The sequence below is a fragment of the Gymnoscopelus braueri genome (assembly GCF_963280865.1).
Source record: "Gymnoscopelus braueri genome assembly, chromosome: 13".
Taxonomy (NCBI): Eukaryota; Metazoa; Chordata; class Actinopteri; order Myctophiformes; family Myctophidae; genus Gymnoscopelus; species Gymnoscopelus braueri.
In genome coordinates this window covers 24,829,820-24,853,873 of record NC_137615.1, presented here as the reverse complement: position 1 = coordinate 24,853,873, position 24,054 = coordinate 24,829,820, and the positions used below count along the sequence as shown (strand labels likewise).

The 24,054-nt window shown below is 42.0% G+C and overlaps 2 protein-coding genes across 2 annotated transcripts in view; one reads left to right on the top strand and one right to left on the bottom strand.

Annotated features, from left to right (window-relative positions):
• The first annotated feature begins 245 nt into the window (after positions 1-245).
• ntf4 (neurotrophin 4) lies at positions 246-10,134 on the top strand. Its single transcript, XM_080447681.1, has 2 exons — positions 246-999; positions 7,549-10,134. The coding sequence occupies exon 2, from the start codon at positions 7,568-7,570 to the stop codon at positions 9,134-9,136; it is 1,569 nt and encodes a 522-aa protein (XP_080303807.1). The 5' UTR covers positions 246-999; positions 7,549-7,567; the 3' UTR covers positions 9,137-10,134.
• Positions 10,135-12,009: 1,875 nt separating this feature from the next.
• The window catches only part of ppfia3 (PTPRF interacting protein alpha 3), a gene marked incomplete at its 5' end in the record, with an annotated part of 30,305 nt that continues 18,260 nt past the window's right edge, over positions 12,010-24,054 (bottom strand). The window contains 11 exons of the mRNA XM_080447701.1: positions 12,010-12,131; positions 12,437-12,498; positions 13,909-14,071; positions 14,212-14,292; positions 17,028-17,203; positions 19,771-19,868; positions 20,224-20,399; positions 21,656-21,682; positions 22,235-22,300; positions 22,993-23,193; positions 23,308-23,389. Coding sequence (XP_080303827.1) covers positions 12,446-12,498; positions 13,909-14,071; positions 14,212-14,292; positions 17,028-17,203; positions 19,771-19,868; positions 20,224-20,399; positions 21,656-21,682; positions 22,235-22,300; positions 22,993-23,193; positions 23,308-23,389 — 1,123 coding nt within the window. The 3' untranslated portion in view covers positions 12,010-12,131; positions 12,437-12,445. The remainder of the gene's footprint in view (positions 12,132-12,436; positions 12,499-13,908; positions 14,072-14,211; positions 14,293-17,027; positions 17,204-19,770; positions 19,869-20,223; positions 20,400-21,655; positions 21,683-22,234; positions 22,301-22,992; positions 23,194-23,307; positions 23,390-24,054) is intronic.

Here is a 24,054-nt window from a genome sequence, read left to right as displayed (position 1 = left end):
GTCTCTCAGCAAAAGGGGTCCTTCACCTGAAAAACGTTGAAGACCCCCCTGCGTTATGGGCTAACTTTGGAAATTTGAGAGCAATTTACGCACAACTTTATGGAGCAAAGCCAAGACACCTCCATGATTAAACTATTTTTCTTGGATCCTGGGCGGGGTGGACGTCAGGAGGAGGAGGTAAAAGGTAAATGATCCAGTCACGCACATCTTAGCCCGACTTCCCAAAACCATTACAACAGCTGGACTGTCTGCACTGCAACTACCTCTCTGGAAATGACACTTGAATGGCTCCGTTTTGTTTTGAAATCTGGATTGTAATTGTCATTTTTCTCTCATTAAGATGTTAGATCTTGTCATCATATCATTTTGAGGGAACTGGGAATTGGATACCTCAACTCTCACAGATGTTACTCGTCTTGTTTTCACGACTTGGATCTACCCCTATGTCCATTGCTTTTTGAAAGAAAAAAAAAAGAAAAGAAAAACATCTTGCTCCGTCTTGTCTTCTCTCTCCGCTTCAGAAGAAACCAGAGTCGATCCGCGTTACACAGGCGGAGTTCAGATAACTCCAAACATTTGGCAAACTTCTCTAATAAACTACGGCTTTTTTTTGTATGTATCGGTAGTTCGCCGTTCAGTAATTTGAAGTGAAACATTTTTGCATCGTCTACCAAGGAATACCAGCCTCTGTAATAATATCTAAACTGTGGGACATTGCATTTTGACAGTATTTGGCATGTAATGCTTTCCTGTTGGAAGCGCGGCTCTCCGAATACTACTTTCTCGTTTGTCATTCGTCGAATTCAAACATGCCATGTTGTCACGGACTATTAAAAGAAGACACGATAGAAGCGTCCGCTATTAGATTTGTTGGTTTGTGGTCACAGATATAAAGTGTTTTTTGACAGTTTTTGAACCAGTCGGGGAACCTGGCAACCGGACTTCATAACCAATGTGGTGTCAGCTGGCAGGACGCGTGGTCCGGGTCTCACCTAAACGGTATGGGAAGAAATGAAGCGGCTCTTATTTACCAACCTAACTAATATGTTGTGTTTTACTATACCTGTGCAGTCCACAGTGAGCACAATCTGCTCGGACACTTCACTAAAGTCTTAGCCATTCGCAACTCTAACTTGTGCCTCCGCACCACAATATCCGGAGGCTCACCGTAATGGTAGTCACTAGTCAGTCACTCACATTTCACTTTTTTGTTTTCCTTGGCAATCGCGCTGTCATATTTCACGTTTGTTTGTATTGGCAATCAGTCAGAATGAAGTGAAAGCTACCGCCTCGTCATGATCCAAATCCGCATGTTGAGATCACACAAAGTTGCCTCCTGATCTCTTGATCAAAGTCTTGCCAACAGATTTGTCCAAAAAGACACTTGAAGTTTATGTTACTTACTTCATCTGCAAGTGTGTTATTATGGTATTAGGCTGACTTACAGATCTCCGTTTTTTGAGTTCCCCCTGCTATAGTCATTCTATTACTAGGCTACTGGAGAGGGAAAATCTATAAAGAATTGTATGGTAATTTTTCAATAGGTTTCATAATTATTATTTGTGTGTGTGTGTGTGTGTGTGTGTGTGTGTGTGTGTGTGTGTGTGTGTGTGTGTGTGTGTGTGTGTGTGGGGGGTGGGTGGGTGGGTGGGAGAGTGAGGGGGAATTAAATGGTTGAACAAGCTAGTAGCTACCACTTAAAAGTAAAATCATGTTATGTGAATTCAGTGGCTGAAACTGTATATACAGTGCCTCATCATCATTGTCATCTTCTGTATAGTGTGTTTATGAGAGAGAGAGAGAGAGAGAGAGAGAGAGAGAGAGACCATTCACTGAGTTGCCCATATAGAGCCAAGGTTACAGAAGTAAAAAGAGTTGTGGGGGGTTAGACATTGCAGACAGTGCCTGGCATGAAACAATCATAGACCTGGAATTAATGGTTGTTTGCACAGTGGGACAGCAAGGCATTGTAAATGAGCACGTGTGAGGCCAGGGCTTTCTACTTAGCCCGAGACGGAGAGAGAGAGAGAGCGAGAGAGAGAAATGGAGACAAACATTTACTTGCCAATGTTTTCTCATCCGATGTGCCATGGCCACACTGGTGAGTGGTGACCTGTCCTCTCATAGTTTCCATGGTCAAACGAACCTACACAGTTGAGCCACTGAAAGTCTGAGGTGAGCTTCATGGGGACGAGCCTATCAACTGTAGAACAACTGTAGACTGTTGGGACTATAATCTTTTGGGAATAGTGCTCACTAGGATCCAGACTTCCTCTTCACCCAAATTCATTGGGTTACATGACTTCAAAGAGTCAGGATTAGGACAACTGGGCCTGATCCTCAACACAGTGCATTATCTCTCTGTCAGGTGGACATTTCTGACATTAGCCACACATGAGGGGGGATTAGTTGTTAACAGCCTAATAGCACAGTAGCCATTGCCAGGTGTGGGATGCCCTATAGCATCTGTTTCCTGGGGAGGGTCTAACATCCAAGGCCCCTCTATAGTCTCATAATTCCCCTGATTCTCTACATTATTGCATCCTCTCTCTCTCTCTCTCTCTCTCTCTCTCTCTCTCTCTCTCTCTCTCTCTCTCTGTTTAACCCTCCATGGTTTACACTAGCAGCATTCAATTGGAAGTCAAACCAATAGCCAGGCAGGTGCCACATTTACTTACAAATAACTTTCCCTTGTTATAAGTGTGAAAGCATTGGCTGTTTTTGGAGAGATAATCAAGGCATGTGTGATTGTATATGAACAAGGTTCATATACAACCACGTGGTTAGATCATGGTTTGTTTATTCATTCATTCATTCATGTTTAATTACTAGTTGTGTTTTCCTATCAGTTTAGGCCTCCAAACTCATTGTGAGAGCTATAGGCTCAAACGGCCTAGTCTACTTTGAGTGCGAAACAATCAAGCAATGAGCTACTTTGATATAGCTTTATCAAATCTATCCATTCTGACCCAATAATACCATACATTATATATTGCTACAGGATACAGGAACATTGTGGGCACCTCAATGTTAAATCGGACATTTTTTGGCTATTGTTTTTGTAAAAACAAAAACAAAAAAAGAGGGACAAAATAATAATAATTTTGAGAATAGTCTTAAGTAATGCCAAGTGATTTATGATTTGAACATGCACAGCAAATGATTATCAGAATAAAATGTACCCTTCAACTTCTTGTTTATGCCTATAATGACTTAATAATTACATAATGAGCCACAGGTTTTGTAGCAATTGTAGAAATATTAGGCCTTAAATGTCAAATGTTCAAGACCACTTCAGTTCAGACAATTTTCTAAATTCTTAACTTTTTTATATGGGGGGGATTAGCCAATATAACATTGAGGTGCCCACTCTTCCGGTTTGGTTGTAATTGCTGCTATCCTACTTCATATCAATGCTGCTACATCACACACATAAATAACAGAAATAAACGTAAATATTTACATGTAACCTATATGGAAGAAAACAAGCCAACACTTACCTTTACCAGTCCATATTCTTCATGGCTATACATTGCATGGATGGAATATCTTGTGACGCTTAATTGTGTAGTGTAGTGAAATGTCTGATTTCCCTCAACTTTGTCTCTCCAGCTTAATAATTTAGCTATATCCGTATTACGACGGTGTTGCTTGCAGAAATTATTTATTTGTGATTTTTAAGCTGGTCGGCAAGCGACACCAAGTCACCAACCGCCGCAGCTCCACAAATAGACTACTTTCTGGGCAAAGTCTTCCTTCGATAACCGAAAGACTCACCCCAAAACACGCTCGCCCCCAGCGGTTCCAAGTATTCTCGTATTTGTTTTACTGAGAATAAGGTTATAAATAAGTTTAGGGTTAGCCTTAGTTTTACTGAGGTTAAGTTTAGGAATAAGGTTAGGTTATAGGCATAGTTTACTGAGGTTACGTTTAGGAATACCAGGTGAATACGCCGGATTTGCTCCGGGGTGACTGTGTTTTGGGGCGAGCGTTTTGATATTCCTTCCTTGCCTTCACGTTCGTCTTCCATTCCTTTCCTTTGGGCTGCTGGGCCGCGGGCATGACTCGGCACTTAAGTTTAACTTTAAAATCTAGCGGGCCACCTACTTCGTTATTTTTCGTTTGACCTGTTGTCTTTAACTACAAAGTGAAGCCTGATTTACACTTCATCGTACGGCGGCGTGACGTGCCGAAAATAGCAAGTCTTCAAGTTCACAAAGGGTCGCAACCTTGTAGATCGGCTATTTCGGGTGTTTGACACTTCGAAACTTCAGACTAGTTTAGCCAGTTTTAAGTGATTTGTTTTATTGGCAATGATATCATTTGTAAATGTAAAACCTCTCCTCTTTACTGTGTTTAATAGAAATATTCATAAATCAACATTATTTATTTTTTGTTTCTAGAAAAGGTTTGACAAGCTAGCTACTCATTCATTGGCTGGCTGCTGCTAACATAGCTCCAGTACAGTGGTTCTCAACCAGTGGTTCCAGTGGTCCCAGGTGGTTCCCAGCTAAATGATGGAGAGCTGGTAACCAAATGGACCATTATAGATCTTTAACTCTTGAGAGCATAAAATGAAACCAAATGGACCCTTACGCTCTCAAGAGTAAAATTCTTGTTAAACATCTGACTGCATTACTTAATAAAGTCTACACAATTAGAGAATGCAGAAGAATTGTTATTTCAATCAACCTATTCAATGTTTGCCTATTTATCTCTCCTGTGGTGCCACATCAATACAGCATGGAACTGTGGACAAAATCTTATCCAACGAGAACAAAATATTCTAAGTTCTGGGTCTGAGAGGCTAAATCTCATGGTGGTCCGTGGCTCAAATGCCAAAACCACTGCTCTAGTAGCTTGCACTGCCTCGCAGCCGCAGGTGAGGGATGTGAAGAATTGTGTTGGTGACAGCAAGGCAGCATCATTTCCTATTAGCATGCATTTGGAAAGTTAAGTGGCTTTTATTTACAAGTCATCAGTTTTTTAGAAGCTCTGCTCTGTGTCCTTTGGGGAATCTGGGGATGTCATGGTCTGGTTGAGGGCAGGTGGGGAGGTGATGGTGTGTGGAGGTCCTTGTCTGCTTTGGAGAGAGCGCAAATGATGCATGTCCCTGCAGCAAATGGAGCATGATGATGAAGTGTTGCCCCTGTGCCAGAAAAGGCACTGATACGGCATCTCTCTCTCTCTCTCTGCATGTGTGTGTGCCTGCCAGCGCATGTTTCCTGTTTGACTCCTCCAAGGGTTCCATAGAAACACTTAAGCTAAGCCAACTCTCGTACCAGGCACACAGACACACACTTACATATTACAGATCGCAGAGATTTTTGTGTTATTGATTCTTACGCCCTTTTCCACATCTCCTGACCAGTTTGCTAACTTTTTCTCTTGCCTCATTTGAACATGTATTTTATCTATAATATTACAGTTTCTTTCAGTGCCAGAAAGTCTTCAACCCCTATCTGCTGGAACAACCTAGATTGTCGTTTAAATTGCACACCTGAGTCAACTGGTATGATACCTGTATGCAAAGCAGTAGTAAAAGAAAAAACAAAAAAAAATGGAAGAGTTGAGGTGAGCGCTTTGATGTGATTTGCTGTCAAGGAAGTCAAGACAAGCACTCTCTTTACCTAGGACAGCTGCTTGAGTGATGTGTCAACCAAACTCTCCAGGAGCTGTGTTGTTGGGTGTGACCATGTTCAGTGCACATCCTTTCACCATGACCCTTCTTTAACACTGGCTGTCTGTCTGTCAGTCACTAACATACTCACTCACTCACTCACTCACTCACTCACTCACTCACTCACTCACTCACTCTCTCACACACACACACACACACTCACACACACACACACACACACACACACACGCACGCACACACCACACACCACACACACACACACACACACACACACACACACACACACACACACACACACACACACACACACACACAGACACAGACTAAATGGACACATTCACACTTGTTGCAGTGTTGCCTCGTTGCTCTTCACTGCCTGAAGACACCTCGATGGCGCCTGCCTAGTAAAGCCACATCACTGACATTCTGAGCATTCCAGCTGCTTTAACTCTGTCTAAATGACCTCCTCCCTGCTTTCACACAAATAACAAACTTGACGCTCACCTCTGCTAAAGGGTTCCTTTCCTGTTGGAAACCTCATCTTGCTTGACATGCATAATGAATGCTGAGCTGCCACATGGGACATGTGACACAAATGTCTTACCTGTTAGTCAGGGGGAAGACTCACTGTAAAAGCCAAAACAATTATCTTCTACTTTTTATGTATAGATCATGTCAGGGCTGATGAACCAATTAGTTTTAGAGGTCTTCCGCATGCCAGGATCTATTTATAGTAACACAGAGCAATTATACTGTAGTCAGTCAGTTTGTGTACAGTATCACTTTACTGCCATAATTATGATGACTTTGCTTGTTATTATATGAACATATTACAGAAGAGAGTGTGTATTTAGTTTAGTAAAGGTTTGGTCAATGGCAGATGACAGGATATTCTTTTAGAACAGCAGTGAGTAGTGACACTTTGGAATTTGCTTTGTTATCAGTTAATACAAGTTAATGTTTTTTCTTTTCTTTTCATACATGTTTGTTTTGTTGGCGTTGTTCGTAGTCTTTGTTCTTTTCTAAAGAAAGAAAGAAAGAAAGAGGAAACATTGGGTAACTGATTTGGTTCTTGTTCAGATAGCTTGTGTATTGTCTTTGTTGCCCTGTATAAAAAACCTTTTCACTTTACTTTACATAAAGAGTAAAATATCCTATTGAGGGCAGCAGCTGGGTCATATCACGGTCAGGTGACCCTGCTGTAAGGAAAAGATTTAACTCCAGTTCAGGTTTGATCAGGTAGAATAATTGAGGTCTGTCTCAGCAATAACAACATGTTTCCTTCTGACGTGTATGTTTTGGCAGATACAATCCAAACCATATCTGTCACCAATGACTGAGTCAAAGAGAATTTTTAACAAAAACGGTGAATTCCAGAAGAAGCTTGAATAACAGTAACCAAAACATTCATGTCCTTAAAAGCTGAAACAGAAGTTATCTTTTTGTGTGTGGCTGGTATTTCTCTAATCCAGCTCCTTTGGATGTTACAATTTATACAATTTATAACTTGATTGCATACCAGGTTGTCAGTGTCTCCATTTGAAGGTCAGCCCCTCAGACACCAGAATCTACAGTATTAAGCACCATCTCCCAACACAGAGAATGAGGGCCACCATGCCGAACTAGCTTTTATTTTCCAAGAGTTCTGCCAAGAGTTCTGCCAAGATTTTAAAGCCATACCTTGGCGGTTAAAAGACCAGGGTCATAAAGCTGGAGGCCAGCAATAAAAAGGCTAATTTCACATTTTATTCGAGGTGCAAGCTTACAGTTTCCCATCTAACAGTATATGCCATCATTTGCCTTGTTAACATACAGCATGTAACAGTGTCTTACTGTTTTCTTTCCCTCCCAACTGCCTTTTCTGTCTGTCTCCTCTATCCCTCTCATCTATGGTCTCTCTCCATCAGTTGATACGTCTTGGGAGTGATGCACTGGCTTCCCCTGGTTGCCATGGTGATTGCCTCGGCCCTGCCCTTCCCTCACAGCCCTGTGTCCAGAATTGTTGCAGCATCGACAGAGCCTGGCCCGCGCATTGACAGCCGTGGAGAGGACCACAATGTCTCTGCCAGTCACCTTGCAGCCCCTGCTCAGCCTCCTGTGGACTACAACTTACTACTTCGCAAAGCCTCACAAATGGACTACAACATGGCTGCAGCTCGTGGCGAAGATGCCAGAGAGCAAAGCCGCAGTGCAATGCATAATAAGGACTATGTCAAAACCTCAGTACACGAAGGGCTTTCCACATTCAAAGGGAAGAGTCAAGAAAGCTTCCAAGTTAATACCAACTCAGACAGTGGTAACATGAATGAAATCAGTTTAGATGTACATGTACCCACAGGGGAAGGAAAACTCAGGACTTCCAACAATAATAGTCAAAAAGACTCTGTTTCCACAGATAATTCTGTAGCAGAGGACTACCAAACTCACAGCCACAGCAGACGGAAGGACATGAACTATGCAGACTTTGCTGTGGGTGACAAACTTCGTTCCTCTCTGTACAGCGGAACCATAGAGAAAAATGACATCGGACCTTTACAGGTTTCTGGAGGAGGAGCCCACAGTGCCGCCAGTCATGCTGCTAGTCTCCCGAATGGAAAAGGACCACAATCCCCAGTCCCCTTGGAGCAGTCGAGTGGCAGCACAGAGCAGGGGAGCAATGTGAACAGGGGAGAAGGGAGTCATGGGTCACCAGAAATTGGGCTAGGTCAAGAGCAGTCTCAGGAGAGACAGGGCATGGAAGCCGGACTGGGTCTAGGGCTCGGAGTGGACGGTATACCGAAAGGGGACGAGATGCTGTTTTTGGATGCACATCCACGGGTTCTGTTCTCCCCGTCCCCCTTGCCTCCAAAGCACCCACCTCTCCTCCTCATGTTAGAGACCGGTGTGCTGCAAGAGGACGGGGAGGACGAGGAGGAGGACGAGGCGGATAGATACATCGAGGGTCATGGCGACAGGGCAATCGACAGGAGCGGGCTGCCGATGGGGACGGACGATCTCGGAGGCGGCAGTGAGCCCGTCCAACACATTAAAAGAAATAAACGCTCACATATGACGGAGGCCAGGAGAGGGGAACGGTCGGTGTGTGAGACGGAGAGCGTTTGGGTCACGGACAAGAAGACGGCCATCGACTCCCACGGTCGGACGGTCACCATCTTGCCAGTGATCCAGACGCAAACGGGGCCGCTCAAGCAGTACTTTTACGAGACCCGCTGCCGCCGGGCTGAGCCACAGAGGGACTCAGCGGCGGGGCGATCACGTGGGTCCAGAGACGCCAGCGGGGCCGCGGGGTTAACGGGTCAGGGCGTGGCTGGGGAGAGCTGCCTGGGGGTTGATAAGAAACAGTGGGTGAGTGAATGCAAAGCCAAGCAGTCGTACGTCCGAGCACTCACCAAAGACGCCAACAACAGAACTGGTTGGAGGTGGATCCGTCTCGACTCGTCCTGCGTGTGCGTGCTACTGTCCCGCGTGAACCGGCAGTGGGCAGGGAGGGCATGACAAGGAGGAGGAGAGAGGACGAGCGAGTGAGAGAGAGAGGCGAAGAGATGAGGAGAGTGTTTGGTAGAAAAGGGAAGTGGAATCTCACTCAGAACAGAGCTGCTGCTACTGTGATGTCTTTCTATTATGCTCTCTCAGTTTCTGGACTAAAGCCTAATTTATACTTTGTCGCGTGGCAGTGGCACTCACCAAAAATACAGATTTCCAAGCTAACAACAATGTGTCAAGTGACACCGTCATGTGACTAAGTAATATTAGGCTTACTGTAAGTGGCCTTTCCCCACATTTTCAAGGTGTCTCTCTCTCCTTTCCTGTCCCTCCCTTGGCCCTAATCGAAAATGACTACATGAAAAACAAGAAGACCTCAATACTAGATCTTAGGGAAAATTGTCATATATAAAGATAGTGATTTTACTTTTTAAAAAAGTACTGTTTTTTATGGGCTATTATCTACTTAATGTAAGTTATTGCTGATTAGTATGTAAGCATGTGTATGCCTTTGATATTAATATATTACTTCATATGTGTACAATATGAGAACAGTACGCCTTTATGTATAAAGCTATGTATATCTGTGTGTATTTATAGAAGGTTTCATGGAGTGGTAGGTTACTACACTGCGCAACTGATGATAATTCCAGCCTCTGGTCTTCTCTGGTTCTTAGAGGAAAGAGCGCCACCTACTGGGGTATGTTTTTACTGTTCCATACTGTTTGCATGTGTGGACTACCATGGATCTGTCACAGGAGAGCTGTTAAATCTGGGCATTATGGGGAACTTTGATGCTGCATACAAACAAGTAGTCAGTTGGCATTTTGTGTTACAATACCCCCTCCACCCTCGTAACCTCACTTTTGCGTAACATGATTTATGGATCCAAGTGATCTCAGAACCCGGCAGTCCTCCTCTGTTAAATTATATGACCGAGTTAACTTCTTCAGCTGCTGCTTTGTTCGATTTGCCTACCAAACACTGTAATAAAGGATCTTTGTATTTCACATTATTTTCATACAACTAACTTAATTAGTCATACAGGTTAACTACTGTATTCAGTACAATAAATGGCTGGAGTTTGATCTGAATCAGGATATCGTGAATATCATTTGTTGTTGTGCTGTTATTATATATTCGTATTCAAACAGTTCAAAACCCGAGCTGCAATTCCTCTTCACAGATTTATACACAATTGATATATACTATACAGTATATATGTGGATTAATATGTAAATGCATTTCTTTACTTGACTGCCAATAGTAGAACGCACGCACGCACACACAGACAGACAGAGTAGGACAGCCAAATGACAGAGTTAAATGCCTAAATTGTAAATTGATAGACCGAGGTGAGAAAATGCCCTTTTGCGATGATCAGTGGATCCACTGGGATCACTTTATTTTTTCTATTACATCACCATCATCATCATCATTGTTTAATTTTCAGATGATATTTTCAATTTGTATTACTGTCACTTCTTTTAAACCATGGAATTGTTTTGCACAATTTGTTCTCAAAATGTACACGTACAGGAGCGTATTTGAATGACCATTTGAGATCATTGTTTCATATTGACTTTTTTTTTAACTAGTTCAAATCAAGTCAGAATTGAGAAGGAACGGAACATGTACATACATTTATCCAATACATACATAAATAAAATAAATATAGTTATTGTAAAAAATAAAAAATACAACTGAAAAAAATACACACATTTTACAAATTGATCCCCAGGCTCCCACCCCCATAGGTTTATTATACAGATATATAGTTTTTTTTTTTTTTTTTTTTCGTTTTCTTTTTTATGACACCTCATATCATCTTCACCACCGAAAAAAAGTTGAGTTCATTGTCATCTTGGTTGTTGGACATGCATCGTAAACACAGAGGCTAAAGGTTTCTCCCGGACCTCTTCAGTATTGCCCTCTCTTCCAGTTTCTTCTCTTCCCTCACTGTAGAGTTCTCCCTTATGGCTTGTGTGTGGAGTAAAATGACTGACTGTCCGCTCCGTCCTATTTCCTTCAGGTCGCTTGGGCTGTTTTATCTCTCCGACACCTTTTATGTCATCAGGAGTTCCCCAAGAACCTGAGCTGATGATTACAAGTCATAAACTGCACGACCACATGTAGAGGAATGGATGCCAGGCCTTTCAATTAGTGCTACAGGAGCCGGTAACCTGGCCTTGGAAAGAATAACCACCCCCGCTACACTTAAAAACTGACTTTATGGATTCCAACTAGCCACTGAATGACATCACAGCCACTGAACACAATGCCTCTGTGTGGCCCCTCTGTCCCCTCCACTTCTATTCCTTGGCCTTTGATCTCCATAATGGGGTCCCTTCAAAAGAGATTACTCAGCCTGGAGCCTCTCGGCTTTCAAGGTGCCAATAGACAAACTACGAGGAGGGTCCGTCTGATGTGGCTGGAGTGAAAATGATGGCCTGAATGGGGACATATTTTGCTACACCATTCTGACCAATCAGGGACACTTAAGCCCAATTTATACTTGGCGGAAAATAATTGATTTTCAAGCTGCTCGCTTGAAAATCAATTATTTTCAAGCCGCTCACTTGAAAATCTGTTATTTGTTGGGAGCAACACTGTGCACTAAGTATAAATTAGGCTTTAGGGATACCCCTGACAGCACCATAGAAGCCAACAATGGAGCCACAATGGCTGACACTGGACACCAGTCGCCTCATCAGCAGACTCAACTCCACAGCACACAGTCACATAGAGAAAGAGAACAAAGAAATGACAGAGAGAGAGAGAGATAAAACAGCTGACCTCATTCTACTTCTCAAAAGAACATCTAAAACTTCTTACATTCTTCACGTCATTTTCCCTTTTGTTCCTTCCAGCTTTACACGCTCTATTTCTGTTATTGCAGAATGGTCAGACCAATAGATTTTACTGTATATTTAACGAGAGGGTTATATTCATCTTCTTTCTCCATGGATGAGTGAGAGGGTCTTCCAGTCCCAGTCCAGCTGCTGCCCTACAGAGAGAAACAACGTTACTCCCACGCCACTGCCTTCATGGCCTCATTTAATCGTTGCCCAAATCCTGACCAAATGCCAACCGCTGGACTCTGGAGACCATGCATTGAAGATTTTACTGTGTAGTGAAACTCCTAAAATCCCGAGCTCCAACCAAACCCCCCACAGCAAGCTAATGCATAAAATAGCAGTGGTACAAAAGAATGTTGTAAGCAAATGTGCAAGCTATCTTCGGAGGCAAGGAGAAATAATTCTCCCTGCAAAAGAAATGTTGCAAGGCAGAGTTTAAGGAGCCGTTTCTCACCTCAGCCACTCAGCAGGAGTAGGTCCTTACCGAGGCGGATTCACCGCGGGCACCAGAGTTAGCTGTGGAAGACATGGCGAGGATGAAACGTGCGGTACACACGCAGGGAGACGGAGAAACACAGATGGAGTCATTATCACGGCTGCCATGTCTAAATAACATTGACCTTCTACAGGCATTATTATAAAGTAGTGCAATGGGGGGATAATGGTACTCATCTGTACTTAGACAGCATCTGTTCCTTGTTAATGCCAGTTTCTTTACTAAAGGAAACAAAAATTCCACTGCGAAACTAATGGCAGACTACCATGAGAACAACCTGGGAGTGTAGTGCTCTGTGCAATGTGATGCATTCAGTGTCTTAAATAACATGTGAAGCAGGCAGCCCTGAAGTATATATTGCTGTTTTTGCCTCACTTTCATAAAATACTGTATGGATCATGACAACATTGCTCATTTACAGTAAAACTGGCAATACAACCAGTAGAACGTTGCAGAGCATGCTCGCCTATATCCTCAAACTGTTTCCCTTATTCCAATCATGTTCCTTGGGATGCAGGGAAATTCTTGCCGAAAACAAAATTCATTCCGAACTTCATTTTGCCAGTTCTTGCACATCTAAGATTTTCTAAATAGCTGAACATCACTGCAGTACATTGTGTGTTATTTGTCAGAAACGTGCTCATATTGTCTTATTTCCGCAATCTGCTAGCAACGTCCCATGGACAGTTTTGAAGAAAGGCAAGGTAGGTTAGGAGGTACAAACCTCTATAATCCCTCTCTGAGGGACTACAAACACAACCAAATTAATTAATGGAGAGATAACACACACTTTGACATAGTATGACAGAGATTTCTGGCAACAGACACAGTGGAAAAGTACGTCAGAGGGAGCTGAAAACAAACAGCGGAGATCCAGGTCCACCATTCCAGCACTGTATAGAGGTCTAACCTTCAGCACTCAAAGCAGAGCGCATTGAGTGTAAAACAATTTTGTTTGCAGAGAACGTGTGTGGCCAAAAAAAACTACACTTCTTTTGAAGTATGCTCCCAGCTTTAGAGTCATGAGATCAAAAGGAAAAGTCCACACAACAGCTTGTTGCTCTACCGCATTTACTGTGCAAAATACAAACACAACACAACATTTTGACCACAAGGTCTACTTATGGTCGAAACGTTTAGTGTTGTGTTTGTATTTTGCACAATAAAATGTGGAGCAGCAAGCTGTTGAGCAGACTTTTCCTTTTGATCTTGCAACTAGTTTTGTCCTGCATCAGCGGCAGCGTTAAAAAGGATGTGTGTAACATCTTATGAACCTTGTAAGAGTCATGCCATGGTGTTGACAACAGTAAAGAATGCCATGGCTTAATATGCGATATGCCTTGGAGGTAGCAAAAAGCGAAACAATTGGGAATCTGAGAGGATGGCCATAGGAAGAAGTCAGAGGTGAATCGGCGTAGCCATGGACTCACCATCACTCTGAACCTTTCTCAGGGTCACAGAGGGTGTGGAGATAGCTGAGGCACGGAAGTTAGCAGGCAGGGTCTCCGCAGAGTCAGAGGTCACGCCCCGAAGATCCTTCTCTCTAAACATCTTCCTCCAGGAGGGGGAGCGGGTGAACGTCTTAGTTCCATCCTGACAGAGAGAGAGAGAGAGAGAGAGAGAGAGAGAGAGAGAGAGAGAGCGGAATATAGTGGAGTGATGAGCATACAGTTATCCAATAAAACACACAGTCAACCAACAGCACTGTTTTAACATTTCAAAAGAATGCTTACCAACATATTGACCTCTTCAGGTCGTCTCTCTGTTCCCATGAGGATGAGGGAGTTGTACTCCTGCTCCAGGAGTTGTCTGGCCTAGAAAGGATGGAAGGAAAACTACACATAGTATTGTATTGCAATGTGCCACTGTCGGACAGAAACCTTGTATCTACATTATGTTTTTTACCATAAATGAATGCCCTACTTCATCATATAACCGTGTCACGCATAAGTAGTGAAAATAGCCACTATAAGCTTGTCAGGACCTTGTAGACCTGCTTTTCACTATTTCTGAAAATGTTTGAAAGTGAAAGTGGTTAGATATGTCTATGGGTTTTACAAATATTTAACCAATGAAAAGTATTAAAAGATTGTGACCAAGCTCTTAACTACATTGGATTCATTGGAACACATGTTCCTTTTGTCCATTTCCAGAAAAATAACAGTTTAGGACATACAAGGTTTCCACCCGACAGTGACGAATCGGCAATGGAAATGTCAACACAGTGGAGGTAGTCACAGAGCCAAATCTGTCTATTAAGAGACAGCTGGCATGGAGGGACAGGGGTGTGACGTCTGCACACCTTTATGCCTCAAACCGCTCCTTGTTTCTCTTCAATTTCTCCTCCAGTGTATTTCTGATCTCAAACATGTTGCTCGTACTGATCTGCCATTGTAATGTTATGCATCATCAGCATGTTGTCCCTTTCTTTCTCTCACACTAGTGATGCGTGGCTTTGTCTTTTTTTCATTCTTGTTTCTTTCACCTGACAGTGGCAACAACTGTAGATTTAGATCAATGACCTTAAATTAATAAGGTAAGTTAATTAATAAGTTTAAGGAAAATTCTTCAGTAACAGATCTTCTGTGACTGCGGCCTGCTACGTCATCAGTCCATTTTGTGTCTGTACTTTGTTAAATAAATGTGTGTAGACTATAGTTGTAAATGTATAGAATCTACTGGACAATTGCAGTAATCGTAAACAGCATAGTGTAACACTAGACGCTGATGCTGTTGTGTTGTGTTGTGTTGTGTACACGTCACACCATAGGCGATTTTAGCCTCTGTCAGGAGGGGGGGCAAGATTTTGTCATGGGGGGGGGGACAAAAAAACACCATCTGTGAGTAAGTGCACAGTATGGTATGGTTAACTTAGTACACTATGGAAATAATACCAGTAAGAGAATCCTTTATACCAGAGAGTTGCATAATAATGTAACTAATAATGTAACATTCCATTTAAGTGTCACAGCTTGCTTACATGTTATATCCTTCACACACATGTCAGGGTGACAGATAGACCATCCTTATTATTGTAGTTTGATCGATTTTCAGAGGGGGAAACTATGCTCATTAACTCCTGCAGGGCATAGCAGAGATCAAAGAGAGAGAGCTCCAGCCATGGTGGTCACTTTATTAACGCCCTGTTATAAGTGCCTAGTAGGCTTTAATTTCATACATACATCTATTTACAATGCCTAATGCCACTTGTATGCAAATGACAAATCCGTATGAAAACTCAATAAATAGCTAGATGAATTAATTAATCAATCAGAAAAAATACAAATAAAAAATATTTTTTCATTGCGATTTTATTTATTTATTAATCAATAGATCAGAACTGGGCTGGCCTATAAAATTGCCACTGCGTCACACCTCTGATTTCTGAATGCCGGCATCCCATGTAAAACCACACATTGGGCGGCTTTGTTTGCTACTGTGTAAAAGCGCAACGCCGGCATTCAAGACAGTTCCTTATAACACTATTGGATCTCTGTATAAAGCTACCTGTAATGTTTTGAGAGAAGCTGGGTAGTGTACTTATTTTGACAGTCACTTTGCGCCTGGAAGGTATGCACATACTCCGTGTGGGCCAGGACTGTCATACCGCTAAGTAGGATACATCAACCAAGGTATGCACCAGCCCTTCACTAAGTACAAAAGGTCTTATACTTTAAGTTTAACCCATTAAGACCTGAGGCCGATTCAACCTATGCCTTCTAGATCAGTAGTTCTCACACTTTCAAGATTTTTCAAAAATGTTCAAAAATATTCTTTTTGAATAGTAGGGGTGTGCCGATACACTAATTTCACCAAACGATACGATACAATATTTGGCTCACAACTTCGATACGATTTCGATACGATACGCACTTTTTTTATTATGAAAAATATATGGGGGAGAAAAAAAGCAAATGCAAACAAATAATTCTGTTTTTGCATTATTCAGATATGCGAACTTGTAGCTTTTCAGCTACAATAGCCGTTTTGAATCCAAATAGGGCAATAGTGTGACACCTGACCCGAAAAAAAAACATGTTGTCACCCTTTTCACCTCGGGGCTGTTTGCATGCCTGATTATTATTATTGTAAAAAAAAAAAAAAAAATTGAAAACGATATTTTTTTCCCCCAAAACGATACATATCGTCACGAAAACGTATCGCGATATATCGCGGGACGATATATCGGCACACCCCTATTGAATAGCCAACGCAAACATCTAAAATGACACAGATGCTTTCCCAATTTTAAAGGGTTAAGGCACTCTGTACACGATGAATGCATTCTCATGTAAGACTCTCAGCGTTAATTTATGCATTTGTAACTTAGATATAAGGCGGTTACACACCGGCGAATATGCGAATATACGCAAAATTCGGACTCGTTCCGAATAATTAAAAGACGCTTTTTTCGCTCCGCGAAACTGGTGTGGAAGCTTGCATTGACTTTATAAGGTTTTAAAAGAAAACGTATTATTCGCATGAAAAAAATCGCCCCGGTGTGTAAGGACCTTAACAATCACAATTTTTACAGGGTACATTCTATTACCTGTACGTGCTGATTGGGGACCTGCAGCAGCAGGGCCAAGTCAGTGTAATCGAAGGTATCATCAAGAGCCAGCAGCGCCCCGTGGACGCCACTCTCTGTCAGGTTGTCAGCATACTCCTTCAGGCCAATCGTCTGCACCCAGCACATCACACGTTCATTGGACCATACCATTACATCTGGGTCACAGAAAAGAAAGAGCACGGCGATGAGAAATGATAGTCTGAAAACAGCCGCCCCCAACTATGGCGATCCACACATCCGTTGGCCCGTACAGTTGTAAACCATTTTAATGTGCTTGTTGAAATGTTTTGCAATATTCTAGTCATTAGGCTGAGGTCAGCCGAGGGCAAACATACAAATCCATTTCGTATTATTAAGTATCAAAATTAAGTATCAAAAATCAAACCTCACAAAATGTTATTCAAATTCATTAAACTTATGGTTTAACATACACGCATATGTAAGAAATGTTTTATAACATTAAGAATTAAGTAAGAATTACAGTAAGTAAGAAAATATGTTCTTAATATTTAATGGTATGTATTTAGTAAGAGAGGTAATGGCTTGGACGAGACAAATTCTTTAGTACAGAAAATTACTCATCTAAAACTAAAACAAACAATATCGCCTAGAAATGTTGAAAAGTGTCGACATTGTGGTTAAGAAAAGCTGGAGTGATTCTCGTAAACCATATCTTGGCACTGCTCAAGTAAAGCTCATCAAAAGAAAAAGATTCTTTGATGGCGTTCTCTAGGGTGCGGAGTACCTGTAAGGATTTATTTTTGATTGATTGATTGAATACTTTATTTGTTAGAAATGTTAAAAGTCAGACATTAAGGCTAAAAAAAGGATAACACAAAAAAGTCCTTGGGACTTGTTTCCATTGTGGTCCTATGAATTCACTGATCACTGATCTTGTCAACACAATAAATCCTCAGTCTTAATTTATCCAATTGTAAATCAGAACGTGTACAACTGTAACCTTACGGGACCATTTGGTTACAATTGTACACTCAACTCTGAGTTAAATCAACACGCAGGAATATACAGTGTACCGTCAACATTCACAGCCACCAGACAAGCCCAAAAAAGCATACATTTTGTTATCGGGATAAATTCTGCTTTGGGGAAATCAGCAAAGATTAGCTGAACAAATGATCTCCCTGGGTGCAATAGAGAGAGAGGGAGAGATTTAGGTTTGTTTAATAACTGGGAAAGTTGACATTTATCTAATCATTGAGCCATGTGTAAACCACATAGCTGCTTGAGTGCTGTGGTCTAGAATCTGCTCAAGGCATGAAAAATGTCGTAGGAGTGGTTCAGAACTTCTTCCAGCAATGTGAAAGGTTGCTGGTAGGTCATTTGTTTTGTCTAAGCCAACACATTTAGGAAGCATTGTCGGAGACAAACATTTGTTTTCCATGAAATTATTTTGAATGAGGTCATAATATGAGAATGTATGTGATTTAAACACTTTTTTTCAAAAACATATTTTTGTGACGAGTTCATCCTAAGAATCTAAGGTTCACAGATAAACAAAAGTATCCTCTGCTTTCTTTTCAACCTCGCTGTGGGAAAAAAAATGTTTGACAAGTAATTATCCTAATTAGAGACACGCAATTTTGGGAAATTGCAAGTGTGGTTGCCCTGAGGCCCCCAATGTGAGTCGTGGGTTAACTTGCGGCCGCCTGGACAGTAGGAATATGCTGGGAGGAATAGTGTCGGAATAGAGTCTGTGCAACATGCGATTCAAATTTGCAATTACAGACAAACGGTAGGGACTATACATTTTTATCACATGGGTCCAGAGATCATGTGTACCAACTTTTGTTAAATTTGGAGAAAATTTGTAGTAGGAGCAAAAAGTGTGTTATGAATTAAATTCTGAATGGTGGAAAATCTAGTCGGACGCAAATGGGCGTGGCCTATATGTGGAGTTGCGTCATGAGCCAGGGAAAAGTTTCTATTCTACGTCCTACGGTTCAAGAGTTATAGGCCGAAAAGTAAAGTTGGCTGTTATAGCGCCACCATGGGGTCGGCAGTGGCTCAGGGGTAGAGCTGGGAACCGCAAGGTTCCCAGTTCGATCCCGGTCTCCCCCAGAGTTATTGTCGAAGTGTCCTTGAGCAAGACACTGAACCCCTAAGTTGGTGCCTTGCATGGTTTCCTCCACCATCGGTGTGTGAATGTAATGCACAATCTATGTAAAGCGCTTTGGATAAAAGCGCTATATAAATGCACCTTTTACCATTTACCATGAGGCCGACTGGTGTAATATTTTTTTCCTGCATAGGCCACTGGACTTTGAACCTCTCTACCTAGTGTGGTAACTGTAGCCCATACGGTTTCAGAGAGAAACATACTTCAATGGGAGCGGAAATTAATATCAATGAAACTATATAACATATTGCTTAGCAAAATGCAAGGACACGATTCCCGATGAAGCCGGTCGATTTGACATATGACTTGTGTGTGTGCCCCCAAAACTGTGGGAGGAGTAGTGTGCCGAAATTTGGAGGTTGCTCTATAATAAAGTCGCCCAAATACTGTACTGTGTTGCCCCTAGTAACCACACTAATAACAGATCTGAATCAAGAGTTTATAATAATCTAAGATATATGTTCCTCAAAAGCCCTCTAAGCTGGTAAATAATAAGAGGGGTGGACCAAGGTAGGAATGAGAGGCATGAAAATAGCCTTAAAATTGAAGGTGAGATGTACGTAATGTCAGGGAAGAAGCACTCACCTTTGTTATGGTGTACGCTGTCCTCTCGCCTCCTCTCCAGCTCTTTGCGATCGTAGTTCAAACGCTTCAGGCACATGATGCCATAATGCAAACTGACCCTGGGAAAGGTCAAAGAGTCAAAAGGTCAGGAGGTCAGCAGGTCAACTGAGGGCATATCTCCACTCTCACATGTATTCAGAGAGCATTAACACAATTCTGTGTCTTTGACCCCTCAACTCTTTAAGCCTGTACAGAGGCCCCTGGGGACATGCACCTGCAGAACGAGAGTGACAACAACACCAACACCACATCTCGTATCTCTTTTAACGACAAATAGACAGGGAGCCAGCAGAAAAGAATGAGTCAGACAATGAGAAGTGTGACAGAGAAACATACGCGTGAGAAGATAATGCCCATGTCTGTAAGCGGTCCCAAGGTCGTGAGAAGAGCAAGTAAACAGAAGGTGAGTTCTACCTGTGGAAGCTGTCCACCATCTTGAGCTGTCCTCTCAGCTCTTTCTTGGTCAGGTGGTCCAGCATGCGCGCATCCACAAGGGACTCCATGAAGTAGCTGCGATACTGAGGCAGACCCAGGCTTGGCAGCCAGTCATTGCCCACCCACTCATGATTCATATCTCCATAGGCCAGGATCTGAAAGGTACATGATCAACACGGTGATTCATACAGTACCTGTTGGTGGTGCAAGTCAGTGGCTTAATATAACTCGTTAGTGAAGTCTCAGTGGAGCCCTCGTTAAAGGACCATACTGGTTGTCTGGCAGGTCTGGCTTGACATTCCTTCCAACCATTTTCAAAAGCATTCTGTGGTTTTTGGTTTGTTTAGTGTTTGCCTGTTGGATTCGTTGCCATATATATTTAGAAACCGTTTTATAAAAGCAATAACAGTGTGGTTATGTTGTTGCGGAGTTGTTTGATTTATTCATTACATTCTAACCTCCATGACTTACTAACCCTGCAATGATGATTGGCCAACATTTACTTGATTACTATAATGTTTTAATAACCCACAAAAAATAATAACCATTAAAGCTATACTCTAGTACTTGTTTTAATGAATACATTAAATAATGAATCAAATATTATGATAATAAATAATACATTTAATAATATTAATTATTTATTCTAACCAATGTATATGGTAGAGTATATTAATATAATATAATTAGCACATCTGCAGTGATTGGAGGTGGTCACCCTACTCTTCCATTGTGAAATTTTGACCCTTGCGTCAGGTAGGGCATCTACTGGTTGACGATGTCAATAATACGTTATTTGAACCAGACGGTTCACCAGATTGTAACCTAGATACCCCGCCATCTTTACTGTAATTCGGACAATGTTGCAAATACCTCTCTCCATCAGGAGAGGGTGACAACAAACATAAAACATATAGAGTGTAGCTTTAAAGGGAAAATGTTCTATGGTACGGTATGTGTATATATATATATATACTGTAGGCATTAGGCAGTGCTAGACAAAGTACTCAAACCCAGTACTTGAGTCAAAGTAAAGATACTTCTGGTAAATATTACTCAATTAGAAGTGAAAGTTGCACAGTTACATTTGTACTTGCTTTTAAAAATACTAATCAAGTATTCAAAAGTGCAAATTCGTACATGTGCTTTTTGATATCAATGCATTGCTATGCTCTGAAATGTTGACATTTTCCCCAGAAATGTAAACAAAGAAAAATATAAAACATTGTGAAAATAGCAGATCTACAAGCTTGTAGATATGCTACAGTATTTTGGGGTTTAAGTGGTTAATTAATATTTTTTCCTTGTGAATAGACAATGTATTGATGCCAGGATGGTCCTTTAAGGAAGTTGACATGTACTGTATATGTGCTGTAATGCACAGTTTGTCTCTAACCTGGTGGTGTCTTACCTGATCCCAGCTGAACTCTTTCAGCTCCTTGGGTGCAGAGAAAGTAAAAGAGGTAGACACAGAGAGAGAGAGAGAGAGAGAGAGAGAGAGAGAGAGAGAGAGAGAGAGAGATAGAAGAGAGTAATATGGACGTGGAGAGAGAAAAGGCGGAGGGGTCAGGAAGCAGGACAGGAGAAGCCGGTTGGATGGATGGATGGATGGACGGATGTCGCAGAGGGAGGGAGGAGCAGGAGGGAAGAGCAGCGACAGGAAAGGGGGGACAAAGGGAGGAACAGTGTGTTAGTGAACGGGTAATTAGTTGGAAGCAGTTCACACCGAAACAGCAACCGGAGGGACAGACGAAGATGCTCAACACTATGGCCTGGGCCCACAAATAGAAAGAGAGAGAAGAAAAAAAGAGAGAGAAAGAGCAAGGGAGAAGAGGAGGAGGGGGGAGGAGAGACTCATCAACATGATTCAGACCAGACAGACCCTGAATATGATTCAATACTGAGTGAAACATTGTCAAAGTGTGACTGACAGGTAGCAGCAGATATAATGGGGTTTATGAGACACAGACAGGACAAATAACACACTAACCGGAGGCTTGATGGCAGCATTGAGAGTCTCCATCTCTGCGTGGGTCATCCACACATTACTGGTCGACTGTGTCATGAAATGAAGAGAGAAACACAACTATTGGAAAAGAAATCAACCTGAAAGTGTGTTATGTAAAGCCTAGATCAGGTGTCGTGCATCGTCTTACAATGGAGCACAAATGTAAGCATTATAACGTTTTAATCGTCGTCTGACCGGCACATCACGTTTGTTGTGTGAAAAGTGCATTCATAAAATAAATGTCTACTAGAGAGTGTGGATTGCATGTGTGTTATCGCTACATAAGGCTATACTCCACACAGGACAATTGACATTGCCCCCTTTCCTTTTAATTCATGCATGTCTTGTAAAATGTCTTAAAAGAAATGTAACTTGTCAAATAAATACATTCACTCAATCAATTAATCAATCAACTTAATTCCAACCACAGAATGTGTGTGGTTGTACTGTACACTCTGGTTTTGCTTATTTTGCACAAAGCACTATCATACTTCCTGCGTAATAAAATTAGAAGTGTTTATGGGTTAAGTGTATCTCTCTGTGATGTGTATGCCGCCTGTCTTCACGTATTTATGTGTCTGTGAGCCCTGCCAAAGTGAAGCCAAAGGCACATTTTGTGTGGACAATAAAGATTCTATTCCATTCTCTTCTTTATCTCTTATGTATTCTGTAAATTCAACATATTCATTTCTAAACGACAACAATGTAGGGTGCCACAGTGTGTTGGTGTGCGTCCTCACAGAGCGGGTGCTGGCCGGAGCCGAGGGGCTGGTGAGCGACACCATCTCCTGGATAGCCAGTCGGAGTTTGAGGCGGTGCAGCGGGTTACTGATGCCAATCTCCCTCTGGATCTCAGTGTCCGACAGGTTGGCCATGATGGCACCGCTCTTCACGTTGGCACGGCAGGCTGCCACGTACCACGCCGGCATTCCCACCCATAACTGTGGCGGGAGTGAAGAGCAGAGGGTGGGGAATGAGGGACAGATAAGACATCAACCATCTTGAAACATGTGTTGCTTAATCTTTTCCAGAATAATCTTTGGTGAATATAGTACCTCTAGCCAGGAGACCACAGTAGGGCCGTCCCAAGATGCAAAGGGAAGCCCTTGGCGACATGCCTCCTCCAGAAGCTCGTGCCTGGTATGAAATAAAAGAGAGACAGACACTGAGCTGGTGTTGGATACCTTTCTACTGAGAGAATATGGACATGTTCATTTAAACATCTGTTATTAACATGTTTATATACTCTTATATTCTCTATTCTTTCTTACATGATCATTCTAGGATGACAGGAATATTGTCAGGGTCACTCTGGATTAAGCTGAGGTGTCAGCTAAACGCCTACGGTAAATTGTTAACAAAAACATCATTGTCACAGCAAAACAGACCATGCTTCCCTGATACGCAGAGGTCATCAACATGTCCGTACATGGACAAACGTGTCCGTGGCAAGACATGTCTATGTCCGTGGCACTTTTTTTATTTTGAAAAATAATTCAAAATATAGCCTATATATTTTCTTCATTATAATGTAAAAACGTATAAAAATGTGTTTGAATAGCTTTGGTGACTCGTAAAGTAACATGCTCATTAATATGTGAAGGAGATTTGTATTGCACATCACATGGTACCTGCACACAATTGCATTGTGTACAGGTCAGACAATTTGGTGTGGTCAGACAATGATGCAAAAACAGAAGGCATGTCATCTGTTCAGAAGGAGCTATTTGCTAGATAAAGGTCATAAATCATGACAGTTAGGTGCCTTCGCATTAAACTATTGTGACTCCATTCAATTAAAT